The sequence below is a fragment of the Schistocerca cancellata genome, chromosome 6 (genome assembly GCF_023864275.1).
Source record: "Schistocerca cancellata isolate TAMUIC-IGC-003103 chromosome 6, iqSchCanc2.1, whole genome shotgun sequence".
In the NCBI taxonomy this organism is placed as follows: domain Eukaryota; kingdom Metazoa; phylum Arthropoda; class Insecta; order Orthoptera; family Acrididae; genus Schistocerca; species Schistocerca cancellata.
In genome coordinates, this window is record NC_064631.1 from 724,606,630 (window position 1) to 724,623,966 (window position 17,337).

Here is a 17,337-nt window from a genome sequence, read left to right on the forward strand (position 1 = left end):
ATTCTACTGCATCAACTAGTGCATTTTAGTGCCTTACATTTAGTTCTTATTCTCTGGTCTGTCTTCGACTTCTCTTGTACCGCTGTCTGCTGACAGCCTGCCACTGCTACTGTATTGTCCAGGAAGCCATTCGACAGAGACTGGATGACGATAATTACGATGCCGGTGATAGAATTATTTGAGCGCACGACACTGAGGTATTTAGCACCCATAGTATATTCTGGAGAGACGAATGTGGTCTAAATAAGCAAAAGCGGTAAAAACTGTAGAATAAAAAGATAAAATAATTTCTAAAACTGCTCTTGTGAAACATACATACATACAGCAAAATAAAAATACTACAAAAGCTCGTTATCTGCGATTTCTTAAAAGATGGATGAAAGTAAAGGGAGAAGTGATGAAAGGGTATATGCGGCTTGCTGATGATTGAACAAAAAATGATGCGCCGGCCTCTCTGTAGCACACGAAAACCTCCAGCGTAACAGATTACGTTGCTACCTGGACAGTACAAAAAAAATGTAAAACGCTTGCCACACTCGTCTCGTTACAAGTTAACTCAGAGGGATGGTTCCCATTTAAATTTCACTCTCGCCATAATATAAAATACCTTCTTTTGAAATGCGATGTATCGAAATACACATTCCACAAGCTCCATAAACTGCACCAACAAGCCTTGGGTCATATGGCTATGACATATACAGAGATGGGTCAGCGCCACTTCGTACCGTCTCTGTATCCTGAAGCAGGATCGTCACGGGCGGACAGTTGGTTTCATAGTCTGCAGCTTGGAGCCGCTGTACCTCCCAAAGGCGTACGAGATCCTGGCTTAGCATCGATCAAATATCTGGCAGGGGGACAGCAGATGCTGCTGCCGTGTGCCCCTGACAAGCTTCGTTGCCTACAGTGCCGTCGTCCTCGTTTCCTCGTTTCCCTGGTACCCCTCACAATACTGCTTTCTTTTCCTTGTCTTGCAGCTGCGTCAGCGACTCTTGAAACAAATGGAGTGACAAAGATTGGAAGAAAGGAAGGAAGATTAGGGCTTAGTGTCACAGCGACTCTGAGGTCATTAGAGACGGAGCGCAAGCTCGGATGGTTTCAAGGGTGGGGAAGTAAATCAGCGGTACTCTTTCAAAGGAACCATCCCAGCACTTGCCTGGAACGATTTAGGGAAATAATTGAAAACCTAAATTTAGATGACCAGACATGGATATGAACTGTCGTCCAGTTCAAACGGCTCTGAGCACTATGGGACTCAACTGCTGTGGTCATAAGTCCCCTAGAACTTAGAACTACTTAAACCTAACTAACCTAAGGACATCACACACATCCATGCCCGAGGCAGGATTCGAACCTGCGACCGTAGCGGTCGTGCGGTTCCAGACTGTAGCGCCTTTAACCGCTCGGCCACTCCGGCCGGCCACTGTCGTCCAGTGTGTTAACCACTGCGCCCCTCACGGTAACAGAGACTGGGATATAGGAAACAACTAACTGAGGATGTTGGGTACACTTTCTATTTTGAAAAGATAAGGTTGGCACAGGATGGTAATTCATGGCGGGCCACATACAAAAAAATTTCTGTTTACATTTCTTCTTTTTTTTGTGAAAGCATCGGGATAAAATCATAACAAGTGTTTCGTATTGGTATGTAACTTAATCATCAATCTCCTTTAAACAATGGTTGCACAGAATAGTACACTGAAGCGCCAGAGAAACTGGTTAGAAGAGATTAGATTAATATTAGTTCCATGGATCATGAATACGATATTTCGTAATGATGTGGAACGAGTCAAATTTTCCAATACATGACATAATTAAGTTAATTTAACAACGTACTTAAGTTAATATACAACTTTTTCATTTTTTTGTGTTTTTTATTTTTATTTTTTATTTTTATTTTTTTTAATATATATTTTTTAAATTTATATCTAAAAATTCCTCTATGGAGTAGAAGGAGTTGTCATTCAGAAATTCTTTTAATTTCTTCTTAAATACTTGTTGGTTATCTGTCAGACTTTTGATACTATTTGGTAAGTGACCAAAGACTTTAGTGCCAGTATAATTCACCCCTTTCTGTGCCAAAGTTAGATTTAATCTTGAATAGTGAAGATCATCCTTTCTCCTAGTATTGTAGTTATGGACACTGCTATTACTTTTGAATTGGGTTTGGTTATTAATAACAAATTTCATAAGAGAGTATATATACTGAGAAGCTACTGTGAATATCCCTAGATCCTTAAATAAATGTCTGCAGGATGATCTTGGGTGGACTCCAGCTATTATTCTGATTACACGCTTTTGTGCAATAAATACTTTATTCCTCAGTGATGAATTACCCCAAAATATGATGCCATATGGAAGCAACGAGTGAAAATAGCCGTAGTAAGCTAATTTACTAAGATGTTTATCACCAAAATTTGCAATGACCTTATTGCATAAGTAGCTGAACTCAAACGTTTCAGCAGATCATCAATGTGTTTCTTCCAATTTAATCTCTCATCAATGGACACACCTAAAACTTTGGAATATTCTACTTTAGCTATATGCTTCTGATTAAGGTCTATATTTATTAATGGCGTCATACCATTCACTGTACGGAACTGTATGTACTGTGTCTTATCAAAATTCAGTGAGAGTCCGTTTACAAGGAACCACTTAGTAATTTTCTGAAAGACAGTATTGACAATTTCATCAGTTAATTCTTGTTTGTCAGGTGTGATTGCTATACTTGTATCATCAGCAAAGAGAACTAACTTTGCCTCTTCATGAATATAGAATGGCAAGTCATTAATATATATTAAGAACAACAAAGGACCCAAGACTGACCCTTGTGGAACCCCATTCTTGATAGTTCCCCAGTTTGAGGAATGTGCTGATCTTTGCATATTATGAGAACTACTTATTTCAACTTTCTGCACTCTTCCAGTTAGGTACGAATAAAACCATTTGTGCACTGTCCCACTCATGCCACAATACTTGAGCTTGTCTAGCAGAATTTCATGATTTACACAATCAAAAGCCTTTGGTAAAGCCATGCGTATTCAAATACAGAGATGTGTAAACAGGCAGAATACGGCGCTGCGGTCGGCAACGCCTGTATAAGATAGCAAGTGTCTGGCGCAGTTGTTGGATCGGTTACTGCTGCTACGATGGCAGGTCGTCAAGATTTAAGTTAGTCTGAAAGTGGTGTTACAGTTTGGCGCACGAGCGATGGCAAAAATGGTTCAAATGGCTCTGAGCACTATGGAACTTAACAGCTATGGTCATCAGTCCCCTAGAACGTAGAACTACTTAAACCTAAATACCTAAGGACATCACACAACACCCAGTCATCACGAGGCAGAGAAAATCCCTGACCCCGCCGGGAATCGAACCCGGGAACCCGGGTGTGGGAAGCGAGAACGCTACCGCACGACCACGAGCTGCTGACACACGAGCGATGGGACACAACATATCCAAAGTGGAGAAGCGATGAAGTGGAGATTTTCCCGTACGACCATTTCACGAGTGTACCGTGAATATCAGGAATCCGGCAAAACGTCTAATCTCAGACACCACTGCGGCCGGAAAAAGATCATGTAAGAACGGGACCAACGAAGACTGAAGAGAATAGTTCAACGTGACAGACGTGCAAACTTTCCGCAAATTGCTGCATATTTAAGTGCTTCGCCATCAAGAAGTGTCAACGTGCGGACTGTTCAACGAAACATCATCGATACGATCTTTCGGAGCCGAGGACCCATTTGCATACCCTTCATGAATGCGTGACACAAAGCTATATGCGTCGCCTGGGTCCGTCAACACCGACATTGGACTGTTGATAACTGGAGACACGTTGCCTGGCCGGAATAGTCTCGTTTCAAATTGTATCGATCGGATGGACTTGTAGTGGTATGGTGACAACCTCATGAAGTCATGGACCCTGCATGTCAGCAGAGGACTATTCAAGCTGGTGTTGTTGTTGTTGTCTTCAGTCCTGAGACTGTTTGATGCAGCTCTCCATGCTACTCTATCCTGTGCAAGCTTCTTCATCTCCCAGTACCTACTGCAACCTACATCCTTCTGAATCTGCTTAGTGTATTCATCTCTTGGTCTCCCCCTACGATTTTTACTCTCCACGCTGCCTTCCAATACTAAATTGGTGATCCCTTGATGCCTCAGAACATGTCCTACCAACCGATCCCTTCTTCTGGTCAAGTTGTGCCACAAACCTCTCTTCTCCCCAATCATATTCAATACTTCCTCATTAGTTATGTGATCTACCCATCTAATCTTCAGCATTCTTCTGTAGCACCACATTTCAAAAGCTTCTATTCTCTTCTTGTCCAAACTATTTACCGTCCATGTTTCATTTCCATACATGGCTACACTCCATACAAATACTTTCAGAAATGACTTCCTGACACTTAAATCTATACTCGATGTTAACAAATTTCTCTTCTTCAGAAACGCTTTCCTTGCCATTGCCAGTCTACATTTTATATCCTCTCTACTTCGACCATCATCAGTTATTTTGCTCTGCAAATAGCAAAACTCCTTTACTACTTTAAGTGTCTCATTTCCTAATCTAATTCCCTCAGCATCACCCGACTTAATTCGACTACATTCCATTATACTCGTTTAGCTTTTGTTGATGTTCATCTTATATCCTCCCTTCAAGACACCATCCATTCCGTTCAACTGCTCTTCCAAGTCGTTTGCTGTCTCTGACAGAATTACAATGTCATCGGCGAACCTCAACGTTTTTATTTCTTCTCCATGGATTTTAATACCTACTCCAAATTTTTCTTTTGTTTCCTTTACTGCTTGCTCAATATACAGCTGGTGGAGGCTCTGTAATGGTGTAGGGCGTGTGAAGTTGGAATGATATGGGACCTCTGATACATCTAGATACGAATCTCACAGATGACACGTACGTAAGCATCCTGTCAGATCACAGCATCCATTCATGTCCATGTGCATTCCGAGGAACGTAGTCAGTTCTTGCAAGACAATGGGACACCCCGAACCTCCAGAATTGCTACAGAGTGGCTCCATAAACACTCTTCTGAGTTTAGTCACATCCGCTGCCACCAAACCCCCAGACATGAACATTATTGAGCAAGTCTGGGGATGTCTTGCGACATGCTGTTCAGAAGAGATCTCCACCCCCTCGTACTCTTACGGATTTATGGACAGCCCTGCAGGATTCATCGTGTCAGTTCCCTCCAGCACTACTTCAGACATTAGTCGCGTCCACGCCACGTCGTGTTGCGGCTCTTCTGCGGTCTGGCCCTACACGATATTAGGCAGGTGTACCAGTTTCTTTGGCTCTTCAGTGAATAACGATTACAGAATAGATACGTGTCACAATTTTGGACTCTCGCTGGTCGCTGTATAGCGCTCTGGCGTGCTTTCTTGTGGTTATATTCAAGTTTTTTGTGCTGTTGCAGCTTGTAAGAAATTACGTATGGTCCTCACTTTTGTATTTGTACCTATAATCGTTTCACAGAAAAGCTTACTTCACTGATGCCTATGTTTACAATGGGTTTTCATTCTCGGAAATCAAAGGTAATAGCCACATTACTAAGATCGTATTACTTCACCGTCATAAGCAAATTAAGGACTGTTCATTTCTCTTTTCCTTCATCTTCCTCCAAAACCTTTTCATTTTGGCTGAATGTCTTTTTTCCCTCTCATCTGACCAGTTGACACCAGTTCTTCTTAAGTTTGTTTTAGCTTCCTGGAAACCTTTCAATTTTTTTATTTATAGTTGGAATTTGTCTCTGTTCGGTAAGGTTTCCTGTTTAATCTGCTTTTTTAAGTCATTTTTTTGTCTTGCTCCCCACTCATTTTCTTTGTCTGTTTTCATGTTTGGATGATTTTGATTAATCGGTGTTCCTTCATACTCTCTCGATGTCCGTAGAGTGTAGCACGTCTTTTCCTGATCTCGTCTGTTATTTTAGGATAGAGTGAGTATATATCCTTATTTGGTCTCAAAACCCATTTGCCATCTTTGTTCTTTCTTGGACCTAACATTTTTCGTAGGATTCTTCTTTCTGGCGTTTCCAAATCTTGTAATGTCTTTTTGCATCCGTGTACGAGTAGTGTTTACGACCCATATAGGACTTCGTATTTTACGACTGTTCTATAATACCTGAATCTAAAATTTTCAGAAAATCATTTTCTTATTCTGCAGATTCCTTACTTTTAACTATGCCCTGTCATTTTTTCAGTCCAAATTTTAACTGCTTCTTTTTCACTTTATATGTTTATATTTTAATCCAGATATTTAAAGTTGTGTGTTTTCTAGATGTTGCCAACGGCCTTGCCGCAGTGGTAACACCGGTTCCCGTCAGATCACCGAAGTTAAGCGCTGTCGGGCTGGGATAGCACTTGAATGGGTGACCATCCGATCTGTCGAGCGCTGTTGGCAAGCGGGGTGCACTCAGGCCTCGTGAGGCAAACTGAGGAGCTACTCGAGTGATAAGTAGCGGCTCCGGTCTCGTAAACTGCCGTACAGCTGGGAGAGCGATGTGCTGACCACATGCCTTTCCACATCCACATCCAGTGACGTCTATGAGTTGAGGATGACATGGTGACCAGTCGATACCGTTGGCCCTTCATGGCCTGTTCGGGAGGAGTATAGTTTAGTTTGTTTTCTACATGTTGCCGTACGTAGTTTTTAAAATTGTAGGTGAGGTACTTTCACTGGTCATGTACTGTCTCTTTTAAAGCGGCATTTTTTAAAATTTATTTCGTACAAAAAATTTAAATCATTAATATTGTAGGATCACTTGAAAATGGCAGGATTTCTGTAACGATACTTTTCGTATAATAAGTAGATGTGTAGCCGAATTTTGGAAAAATATATACTACGTCTTTCACCAAACTGATGTATGCCTAGGTCCCGTCAGAAAAGAAACTTTTGAAATCACTAACAAGTGAGTTCGAATAACGAACGAATAGACGTTTTCGCGTCCAAAAATTGTTACCGGAAGTTTGCGCTCTCTGAGAGAAGCAAACACACTCCAAAAAGTACTCATCCAATACACGAGTTTCCATTTAAGAATGTGCAGATAGAGAAAAATTGTCGGAGTGAAATACAGCACGGATATATATTTGTTTATTAAACAGTGAAAAGGAGAATACAAAGAGGAAATAGTTTTTTTATATTTACATAAACATCGTTGAATACCCAATATAAAGACTGACAATTTAGGATGCAAAATAAATACTCGTCTGGAATACTGAAAATGACACTCTGAACATGGAATGTTATAGTTAGTACTTAGTAGTCCTTCCTTTCGTCTTTATAATCTGATACGTTCTCCTAGGCCTGTATTTCATCAGAGACTCTATTCTTTACACTGTAATTTTACGCTATTCTTCTAATAGAGCGTTCTTTATATCATTGCTATTGGATATCTGATGTTTTCTCATGTTTTGTCGAGTACTTTCCACAAATTCTCTATTGGATCCTTGTTTGGGGAGAGAGCTATATGTTTTGGATCTTAATCTTGTGTGAAAATATATCCCCAGAAAATCCACATTATTCACACTTCTTGACGTAAATGATTTTAGGATGTTCATGTAAGCCTTGGGGTCCATGAATCCATTAACAAAACACAAATTTCAGACATAATTTGTGCTCATGCAACCCCAGACAAGTACTTAACCTCCTCCATGTTTAACTGAGCCTGTTATATTTCTCTGTTCAAGTTCACATTTCTTTATTCTCCACAGTGTTGGCTGTATATTTGACTTAAACACCTCTGATCACTGTCGTCAGTAAACACAACATTCTTCTAGAAATCAAACCCATAGGATTTATGTTCTCTTGCAAATGCAACTCGCTTCTTTCTTTTGAATTTTCTGAAATACGGTTTTCTACGGATTGTTCGGCCTCCACATCCAGCTTCATAAAGCACATTTCTTACAGTCTATACTGAAACAGACTTTCCTGTATGCATTCGAACTTCAGTTGCAAGTTTTGGAGCGATTCATTTTTTTAGTTTTCTTGACTTTTCCAACGAGCTGTTGTTTTTTCGTGTCGGATAGAACAGCAGGCGACTGCCTCTTCACTGGTTTTCGTACATTTGGCTCTCATTAAGCTTGTAGACAATAGCGTTTAATGTACTGGTAGGTATACCAATGCTTTCTCCAATTTCTTGAAAAGGTTTCCTTTTTCGAAACAACCTTATGCAGATTTTTCTTTCGTCTTTTGTAGTTTTAGCAACGGACTTTCCGCAATGGATACACCGGTTCCCGTCAAATCACCGAAGTTAAGCGCTGTCGGGCGTGTCCGGCTCTTGGGTGGGTGACCATCCAGGGCGCCACGCGCTGTTGCCATTTTTCGGGGTGCACTCAGCCTCGTGGCACCAATTGAGGAGCTACTCGACCGAACACTAGCGGCTCCGATCAAAGAAAACCATCATAACGACCGGGAGAGTGGTGTGCTGACCACATGCCCCTCCTATCAGCATCCTCAGCTGAGGATGACACGGCGGTCGGATGGTCCCGGTGGGTCACTTGTGCCCTGCAGACGGAATGCTTGAGTGCTTTTTTGTAGTTTCGCGATGTTTTCGATCCACATTATTCAAATACCACTCAACGGGCTATGAAAATGGAGAGGCAACTATCCACTCTAGTGGATGAAACACAGCTGCATAAAATGGTATAAATGCGTGGTGTCTTTCCTTTCTGACGGACACCGTACGGAATCCACTGCTGCGGTACGTATCACGTAAACTGAAGGCGGAGGAGGGAGAAAGGAAAGGAATTAGTGACGTCAGCTGCATCGGAATTTTATGTGGAATCGGCGGCGGTGAGTAAAAATACGTGCCAAACCAGGACTAGAATACGGGATCTTCTGCTTACCAGTCAGTTGCGTTCACCTCAGTATTTTTCGGACAGGGTGTTTATAGAAATCGTGCGGACTATCTCGGCACACCTCCCGGCCTACCCAGACTCCCATCGAACGCTCGCTGTCGCCAGCCCCTGTCCACGTCCTCTGTGCTCGCCATTTTAAGATTCCTGCAAGAGGCCGAATGCAATTTTGCAACTGCACTGGAGGTGGTGGATTCAAGGCCAGTCGTGGGGAAACAACTGTATGAATGGGTGACGTCTGTTCTTTCGGACATTGATTCATCATGATCCACCACCGTGAGTGAGGATGCACAATTATGTCCGAGATCCTGTGATAATCTCAAAGTACGAGGTGCATTCAAGTTCTAAGGCCTCCGATTTCTTTTCTAATTAACTACTCACCCGAAATCGATGAAACTGGCGTAACTTCTCCACGTAATCACCCTGCAGACGTACACATTTTTCACAACGCTGACGCCATGATTCCATGGCAGCGGCGAAGGCTTCTTTAGGACTCTGTTTTGACCACTGGAAAATCGCTGAGGCAATAGCAGCACGGCTGGTGAATGTGCGGCCACGGAGAGTGTCTTTCATTGTTGGAAAAAGCCAAAAGTCACTAGGAGCCAGGTCAGGTGAGTAGCGAGCATGAGGAATCACTTCAAAGTTGTTATCACGAAGAAACTGTTGCGTAACGTTAGCTCGATGGGCGGGTGCATTGTCTTGGTGAAACAGCACACGCGCAGCCTTTCCCGGACGTTTTTGTTGCAGTGCAGGAAGGAATTTGTTCTTCAAAACATTTTCGTAGGATGCACCTCTTACCGTAGTGCCCTTTGGAACGCAATGGGTTAGGATTACGCCCTCGCTGTCCCAGAACATGGACACCATCATTTTTTCAGCACTGGCGGTTACCCGAAATTTTTTTGGTGGCGGTGAATCTGTGTGCTTCCATTGAGCTGACTGGCGCTTTCTTTCTGGATTGAAAAATGGCATTCACGTCTCATCCATTGTCACAACCGACGAAAAGAAAGTCCCATTCATGCTGTCGTTGTGCGTCAACATTGCTTCGCAACATGCCACACGGGCAGCCGTATGGTCGTCCGTCAGCATTCGTGGCACCCACCTGGATGACACTTTTCGCATTTTCAGGTCGTCATGCAGGATTGTGTGCACAGAACACACAGAAATGCCAACTCTGGAAGCGATCTGTTCAACAGTCATTCGGCGATCCCCCAAAACAATTCTCTCCACTTTCTCGATCATGTCGTCAGACCGGCTTGTGCGAGCCCGAGGTTGTTTCGGTTTGTTGTCACACGATGTTCTGCCTTCATTAAACTGTCACACCCACGAACGCACTTACGACACATCCATAACTCCATCACCACATGTCTCCCTCAACTGTCGATGAATTTCAATTGGTTTCACACCACGCATGTTCAGATAACGAATGATTGCACGCTGTTCAAGTAAGGAAAACGTCGCCATTTTAAGAATTTAAAACAGTTCTCATTCTCGCCGCTGGCGGTAAAATTCCATCTGCCGTACGGTGCTGCCATCTCTGGGACGTATTGACAATGAATGCGGCCTCATTTTAAAACAATGCGCATGTTTCTATCTCTTTCCAGTCCGGAGAAAAAAAATCGGAGGCCTTAGAACTTGAATGCACCTATAGTCTATTCACCGAGAGCTGGGACGAAACATAAACAGTGTCACGTGAGCGACTACCCTCGTTTCCAGAGAAAGCATTCGGTGTTCACGTGATACGTAGGGGTGTGGAAAATCCTTGGCGCACGCTTTGCAGCTGGCGGCGTTCGGCTGGCTGCCGAGCTGTCACAGCGGACCTTGAGAAACCTGGGCAACAATGTACGAAATAAATTTAACAATAATGTTAAAATAATGCTAAACTGAGTCACTCTGTCGAAGCAGATTTATTTTCATTCAGCTTTCTAACAAAACGCTCCATTCAAACACAATTAATTGTAAATTGTAATAACAGTACCAGTAATAATAATAATAATTATAAAGGATGAGACAAGGTTCACTCTGCAAACTTGAACTGTTTTCGTTGAGATTTATAACAAACCGCTCCTTTCTCTCCTCTATTATGCAGTCTAATTTCCACCTTTGAGTTTCCAGTTTTTCTACGACATGGAGGACACACTTGTTCCAATCCTCTGCAGTCACTGTTCTTACTGCTTCTTCTAGCAGTACTTTAACTTCCGGCATTTTGTAGGAATTCTGAGAAAAGTTTTCCCTGCATTCTTCACCATTTCATCTATTGCGTATTCGCTGTGCGCTGTTCTGTTATTTTTAACTGTATCTAAAAGTTCTTTCTTCAACATACCGTCTTCGAAATCGATGTTTTTAGATTTTTGCCACTCTGATATTTCGTGCTTATTGGAATTCGCATTGGGAACTTTTTGTTTTCTCCGAGAATGGTACGGCGCGTTATCAACAACAATAACTGCATTTTCCTGAAGCCGAGGAAGAACATCTTGAAACCACTTCTCGAAGGTTTCGGCGCACATCTCCTCATGATAATCTTCAATTTTCTTGGATTCTAAAGCCCACAAACATCCTTCAACGAACCCTGCTTTGCTGCCAATGTGTGCGATAATCAGACGTTTCCCTTTACCTGTTGGGCCCTTGCTTCCGGTGGATAATTCGGACACAAACGCTTGTTTTGAGGAATTTATAGTGTCATCTACCCAGACGTAACTTCGGGTATGTCCTGCGTTCACCCACGTCTTGTCCAACTAGTAAATGGGTCTGCCTTCATCACTCAACCGTTTAATGGTTAGAAGATAACGCCGCCTCCATAAAATGATGTCATCCCTGTCTATTAGCATGCCATCGCGCCCACGCCGGACATATTAGAAATTCATTTCTCTAAATAACTTATAAAATGTAGTTCTCCGAAATTTCCCATATCTGCATCTTCGTTCACGACCTTCCTTCGTACCGCATTTCTATCGAAGTCATCAACACTTTCAGAAAGTTTCTGTCATAATTTTCCTTTCTTGGGAGACTTAAAAGAGTGTATGGCCTTGTACTCACTTATCACACGATACACCGAAGAACGTCCAACACCTGTATCTGCAGCTGTTTTCGAAACAATGTCACTCATCGACTGCTCTGGATGTAACAGTTCCGTTTTATACACATTAAGCATCATGTACTTCTCAGAAGAACTTAATGATTTCTTCTTTGCTCGCTTCTTTGGTGGACTCAGAACTGACACGCCGACCTCGCTCGCTGAATCCGTGGTTGACATAATGAGGACAGCCGTATGTGATGCTAATGACATAAGTGAATATATAAAATAAGAAACCATGCGATGCTATTGGATGCGCACATAAACAGTGAATCCTCAGCGTGACTACAAACGCATATACTTACTCTAATAATAAACAACCAGTCTTTCAAGCGTCTTTACAGATGAACTTACGATAACCTCAAATCGCCGCTGTACAACACCCACTAACGAGCTCACATCTGCAACTGAGACGGCCACAGTGACTGAGCGCCGCGCTTGCGAACCGCACAATGCATCGCTCATAAAGGACAAATGGTTGCACTCATCGCATTCGAACAAACTACAAAATTAAATTCAAACCTTTCTGAAATTTTTCTCGCTTATACCCCCACAAAAAATTTAAAGGGGAAAAGTTTGTCGCTTACTATATTTCGGATGATGATTTGGTAAAAGTTCTGCATCAGACGTGAGATTTTAATTTATTACTTCACTATTACTGACTCTATTGGGCAGAAAATTTGCAGACGTCATCAACATATAGTACTGAAGGCAATTATAAAATTATTTTGCTGTGCAACACACTGTTTAGGAGATATGGCGTGGTAAATATAGAGTAACGCGAAAAAACAACTTTTCCTGAAAGCTTAAATATTTCTCTTTTTCAGTGACAATAAATTTTAATGTAATGTAAAAAAGGTGTCGGAAGGTAGTTCTCGGATCACTTTATCATGTTCAGGTGCCAAATTATAAAAAACACGACTTTCATTTTTTAATTTCTGTCGCCCCTGCCTTGTACACCCCTCGACGGCACCGCTGTGATCACGCTCCTTGCCGTGTTTACAGTACGTCTCTTGTTTCGGTGAATGGAGTATAGTAGCAAGTATGGAGGACGTTGATGGGTCGGCGGATAGATGGCAGTCGGTGGAAGTGTGGGATGCGAGCCGAAATATTCTTTGGAATTGCGATAAATACTGCGTCCGGATGGTGCAGTGCTTAACGCAGCTGCCTAGTAAGCAGGGAATTCCAGGTTCGAGACCTGGTGCGGCACACATTTTTACTCATCGCTGCTGATTTTGCGTAAATTCTCAGTGCAGCTGACATCGATAACTCCTTCCCTTTCCTTTCCTTTCTCCCTCATTCACCTTAAATTTACACAGCCGGATAAGGAAAGGGAGACAGGTGTGTGTCGGTGAGATACCATACCTGGGATCTTGTTTGCTAGATGAAAAGTTGTTGGAGATCATTTGGGACATGATTTAAAATATCGTGGTTTTTTTAAACCTAGGCTGGGATTCGAACCTGAGCCAGCTGCTCACGAGGCAGATGCCCTAATGTCTACGCCGTCGTGACACAGTACCTTCGCACAACTGCACGGACTATCCTAGCATGCCTTCTTCTTCAACCGAAATTCCCATTTGCACATCAGCCCACTGTTTGTGTTTAGGAGGGAATATCAAGTGGGTTGAGACGTGAATGGGAATTTGGATTGAGGTGGTGGGGGTGTACGTTACGGTAATGTGTGCAGTTGTGGAAAGCCAGTGTTCCAGGATGGGGTAGTGGTTAGTGCATTTTTTTAGTGAGCAGATGACCCGAGTGAATCCCAGTCTTGGTGCAAATTTTCATTCATCGCTTCAGTTTACGTATATACATCATATGTGTTTGAGACTTGAAAAGGTCTCTGGAATCATGTAGTTTCATTTCATTAAAGCACCTATACCTGGTTTCAGGCAGGGTTCACCGATCGTTCGATGCTGAAGTGATATTCCAATACAGCTGGAAAGGTTCTGCAGTGCTGGAATGAGATTTTCAGTCTTCAGCGGAATGTGCGCCGATATGAAACTTCCTGGAAGATTAAAACTGTGTGCCGGACCGAGACTCGAACTCTGGACCTTTGCCTTTCGCGGGAAAGTGCTCTACCAACTCAGGTACCCAAGCACGACTCACGAGCCGTCCTCACAGCTTCAGTTCTGCCAGTACCTCGTCTCCCACCTTCCGGAGTTCACAGAAGCTCTTCTGCGAACCTTGCAGAACTAGCACTTCTGGAAGAAGGATATTGCTGAGACATGGCTTAGCCACAGCCTGGGGAATGTTTCCAGAGTGAGAGCTTCTGTGAAGTTTGGAAGGTCGGAGACGAGGTACTGGCAGAATTGAAGCTGCGAGGACGGGTCGTGAGTCGTGCTTGGGTAGCTCAGTTGGTAGAGCACTTGCCCGCGAAAGGCAAAGGTCCAGAGTTCGAGTCTCGGTCCGGCGCACAGTTTTAATCTGCCAGGAAGTTTCTACAACGCTGCATGAGTTTAAGGGGGTGGAGCAAGTGAGGTGAGGTGTGAATGGGACTCTCTATTGAGGGGAGCGTATACTGTGCAAAGCTGCTGTGCCAGGGTGGCGTAGTTGTTAACGCATCTGCCTAGTCAGCTGGAAACCTGGGTCCGAGTCCCAGCCTCGCTACAAATATTCATTTATCGCTTCAATCTACATACGTACATCATAGATGTTGCTGTTGTGGTTTTCAGTCCTGAGACTGGTTTGATGCATCTCTCCATGCTACTCTATGCTGTGCAAGCTTCTTCATCTCCCAGTACCTACTGCAACCTACATCCTTGTGAATCTGCTTAGTGTATTCATCTCTTGGTCTCCCTCTACGATTTTTACCCTCCACGCTGCCCTCCAATACTAAATTGGTGATCCTTGATGCCTCAACACATGTCCTATCAACCGATCCCTTCTTCTAGTCAAGTTGTGCCAAAAACTCCTCTTCTCCTCCATTTTATTCAATACGTCCACATTAGTTATGTGATCTACCCATCTAATCTTCAGCATTCTTCTGTAGCACCACATTTCAAAAGCTTCTATTCTCTTCTTGTCCAAACTATTTATCATCCATGTTTCATTTCCATACATGGCTACACTCCATACAAATACTTTGAGAAATGACTTCCTGACACTTAAATCTATACTCGATGTTAATAAATTTCTCTTCTTCAGAAACGATTTCCTTGCCATTGGCAGTCTACATTTTGTATCCTCTCTACTTCGACCATCATCAGTTATTTTGCTCCGCAAATAGCAAAACTCCTTTACTACTTTAAATGCCTCATTTCCTAATCTAATTCCCTCAGCATCACCCGACTTAATTCGACTACATTCCATTATCCTCGTTTTGCTTTCGTTGATGTTGATCTTATACCCTCCTTTCAAGACACTGTCCATTCCGTTCAACTGCTCTTCCAAGTCGTTTGCTGTCTCTAACAGAATTACAATGTCATCGGCGGACCTCAAAGTTTTTATTTCTTCTCCATGGATTTTAATACCTACTCCGAATTTTTCTTTTGTTTCCATCACTGCTTGCTCAATATACAGATTGAATAACATCGGGGAGAGGTTACTCCCTTGCCAACCGCTGCTTCCCTTTAATACCCCTCGACTCTTATAATTGCCATCTGGTTTCTGTACAAATTGTAAATAGCCTTTCGCTCCCTGTGTTTTACCCCTGCCACCTTCAGAATTTGAAAGAGCGTATTCCAGTCAACATTGTCAAAAGCTTTCTCTAAGTCTACAAATGCTAGATGTCTGGGAGTCGAAAGCGTCTCTGGAATCGTGTAGTTTCATTTGAACGAGGATTTATTCGCTAATTGAGCAAGATATGAACCCAAATAGCTAGTTGTTTCTAATTAAAGATATTAACCGATGTAGGGAAATAGTTATTGTCGATTACTTAGCTACATTTTTTATAATTGTGCTTGTAATATTGTATGGGCTATGGTCTGACGAATACTGTCTGGAGTGACCGTAGCGAGTTTAGTGACCTGCGAGGTGTCGTGATTGGGGAGTGGGGGGGGGGGGGGGAGGGTGTGGGAGACACACCCCCGGCTCCGGTTCGGAAAGGCACCACAGTGAGCGCCGGCTCGGGTCGCGGTCGATAGCCGGGCATGCGCGGTGCGGCGGCGTTGCGCGGTCAGCTGGCGGCGGCGGCGTCGCGGCGGCAGTCGGGCCAGTGCAGAGGAGGGAGCGGCGCGGCCGTGCGACGCTGCGCTGCGCGACGCCACCCGCAGCGCCGCCGCCCGCCCGCCGCCACGACGCCGGCCCCGGGCCCGGCGGTGGCGCGCGCCGCCCCCGGGCTCCCGTCCTGACGCCGCCGGCGCCGGCGCCGCCGCCGCTGCCGCCGCCGCCGCCGGCACATGGTGCAGCGCCGCCCCGCCACGGCGCCGACATGTCGTAACATGATAGGCTACGGCCAGTGCAACCAGGGGTACAACAAGCTCTTCACTCAGGTACTCCGCCCCCGCCCCCGCCGCCTGCACTCTAGCTGCCTACAGCCTGCCTGCCTGTCTGCTCTCGCACGCCTCCTCTCTCTCTCTCTCTCTCTCTCTCTCTCTCTCTCTCTCTCTCGCACGCACACACACACACACACACCCTCTACCCTCGCCTGGACTGCGTACACGGTGCCAGGCATCTCCACCCGATGAACGTCAATCCACCACGTCATCCGACCACGACCGTAAACACGGCCACGTGATCCACGTCACTATGTGTCACGTGCCGTTCAGTCACCTTTCTCCCGCTACCCGTTGCAACCTACATCCCAACCATCTATTACATCCATTACGTCAGTTACTCTAAGTGAGAACACTAATTCTGCATAGTTCGCGAGATTTTTATTTACGCGCTACGCGTTTCTCCGGTTGCACATTCATCGCCAGGATGCCGTAAGTTATTTATTCTTGCTTCTATTCTTAATATGACGTACGCGCTATTTCGGGCAACGGTGTGAGAGGCGGTCACCAAATTACGTTCCAGCTTGGTCTGATGATAATAAACCAGCCTACCCACAACAACGGTCAAGGCGACATAAATAATATTTGCATAAAATACTTACGTAATGTCAATCGCCCGGGTGAAAACCTGCTTCCTAACCCCACTATTTCATCCACTGTGTTGAGGTGACTGCAGCATTTAGCCTCAATGAAAATTTCGCGATTTCTATACCAGTTACGAGATTTTCTTTCATGCATTGCGCATTTCTACGGCTGCACCATCATAGCCCGAGATGTATACTAGTCCATATTTCCTGACTGTTGTTACGCTGGGAGTTTTCTTTAACAGCGTGTTAGGTGGCCACGATATCACATTACATCGTGTGCACTGCTAAAAATAAACTGTCATTGCTGTGATGGTTTCGGGTGACCTACGTCTAGGTCACAAGCGCTCGCAAATATTTTACTTGGACGAGTGCATTTAAAAGT

General features: G+C 43.9%; 1 protein-coding gene and 1 pseudogene across 17 annotated transcripts in view; both read left to right on the forward strand.

The window, feature by feature from the left end:
• LOC126088523 (voltage-dependent L-type calcium channel subunit beta-1) overlaps nucleotides 1–17,337 on the forward strand; it is a 757,906-nt gene that overhangs the window by 89,283 nt on the left and 651,286 nt on the right. For 14 of the 17 annotated variants that reach the window (XR_007519958.1, XR_007519952.1, XR_007519955.1 and 11 more), the window contains exon 1: nucleotides 16,272–16,365. The exons of 2 other annotated variants lie outside the window; for them this stretch is intronic. Coding sequence is in view for 5 of the 15 variants with exons in the window: in XM_049906677.1 (XP_049762634.1) it covers nucleotides 16,273–16,365 (93 nt within the window). In the remaining 10 variants the exon portion in view is untranslated. Of the gene's footprint in view, nucleotides 1–16,271; nucleotides 16,366–17,337 lie in introns of those variants that run through there. One more of the 17 variants, XM_049906684.1, reaches the window with a different exon arrangement.
• Nucleotides 6,295–6,412, forward strand: LOC126089544 (5S ribosomal RNA; annotated as a pseudogene).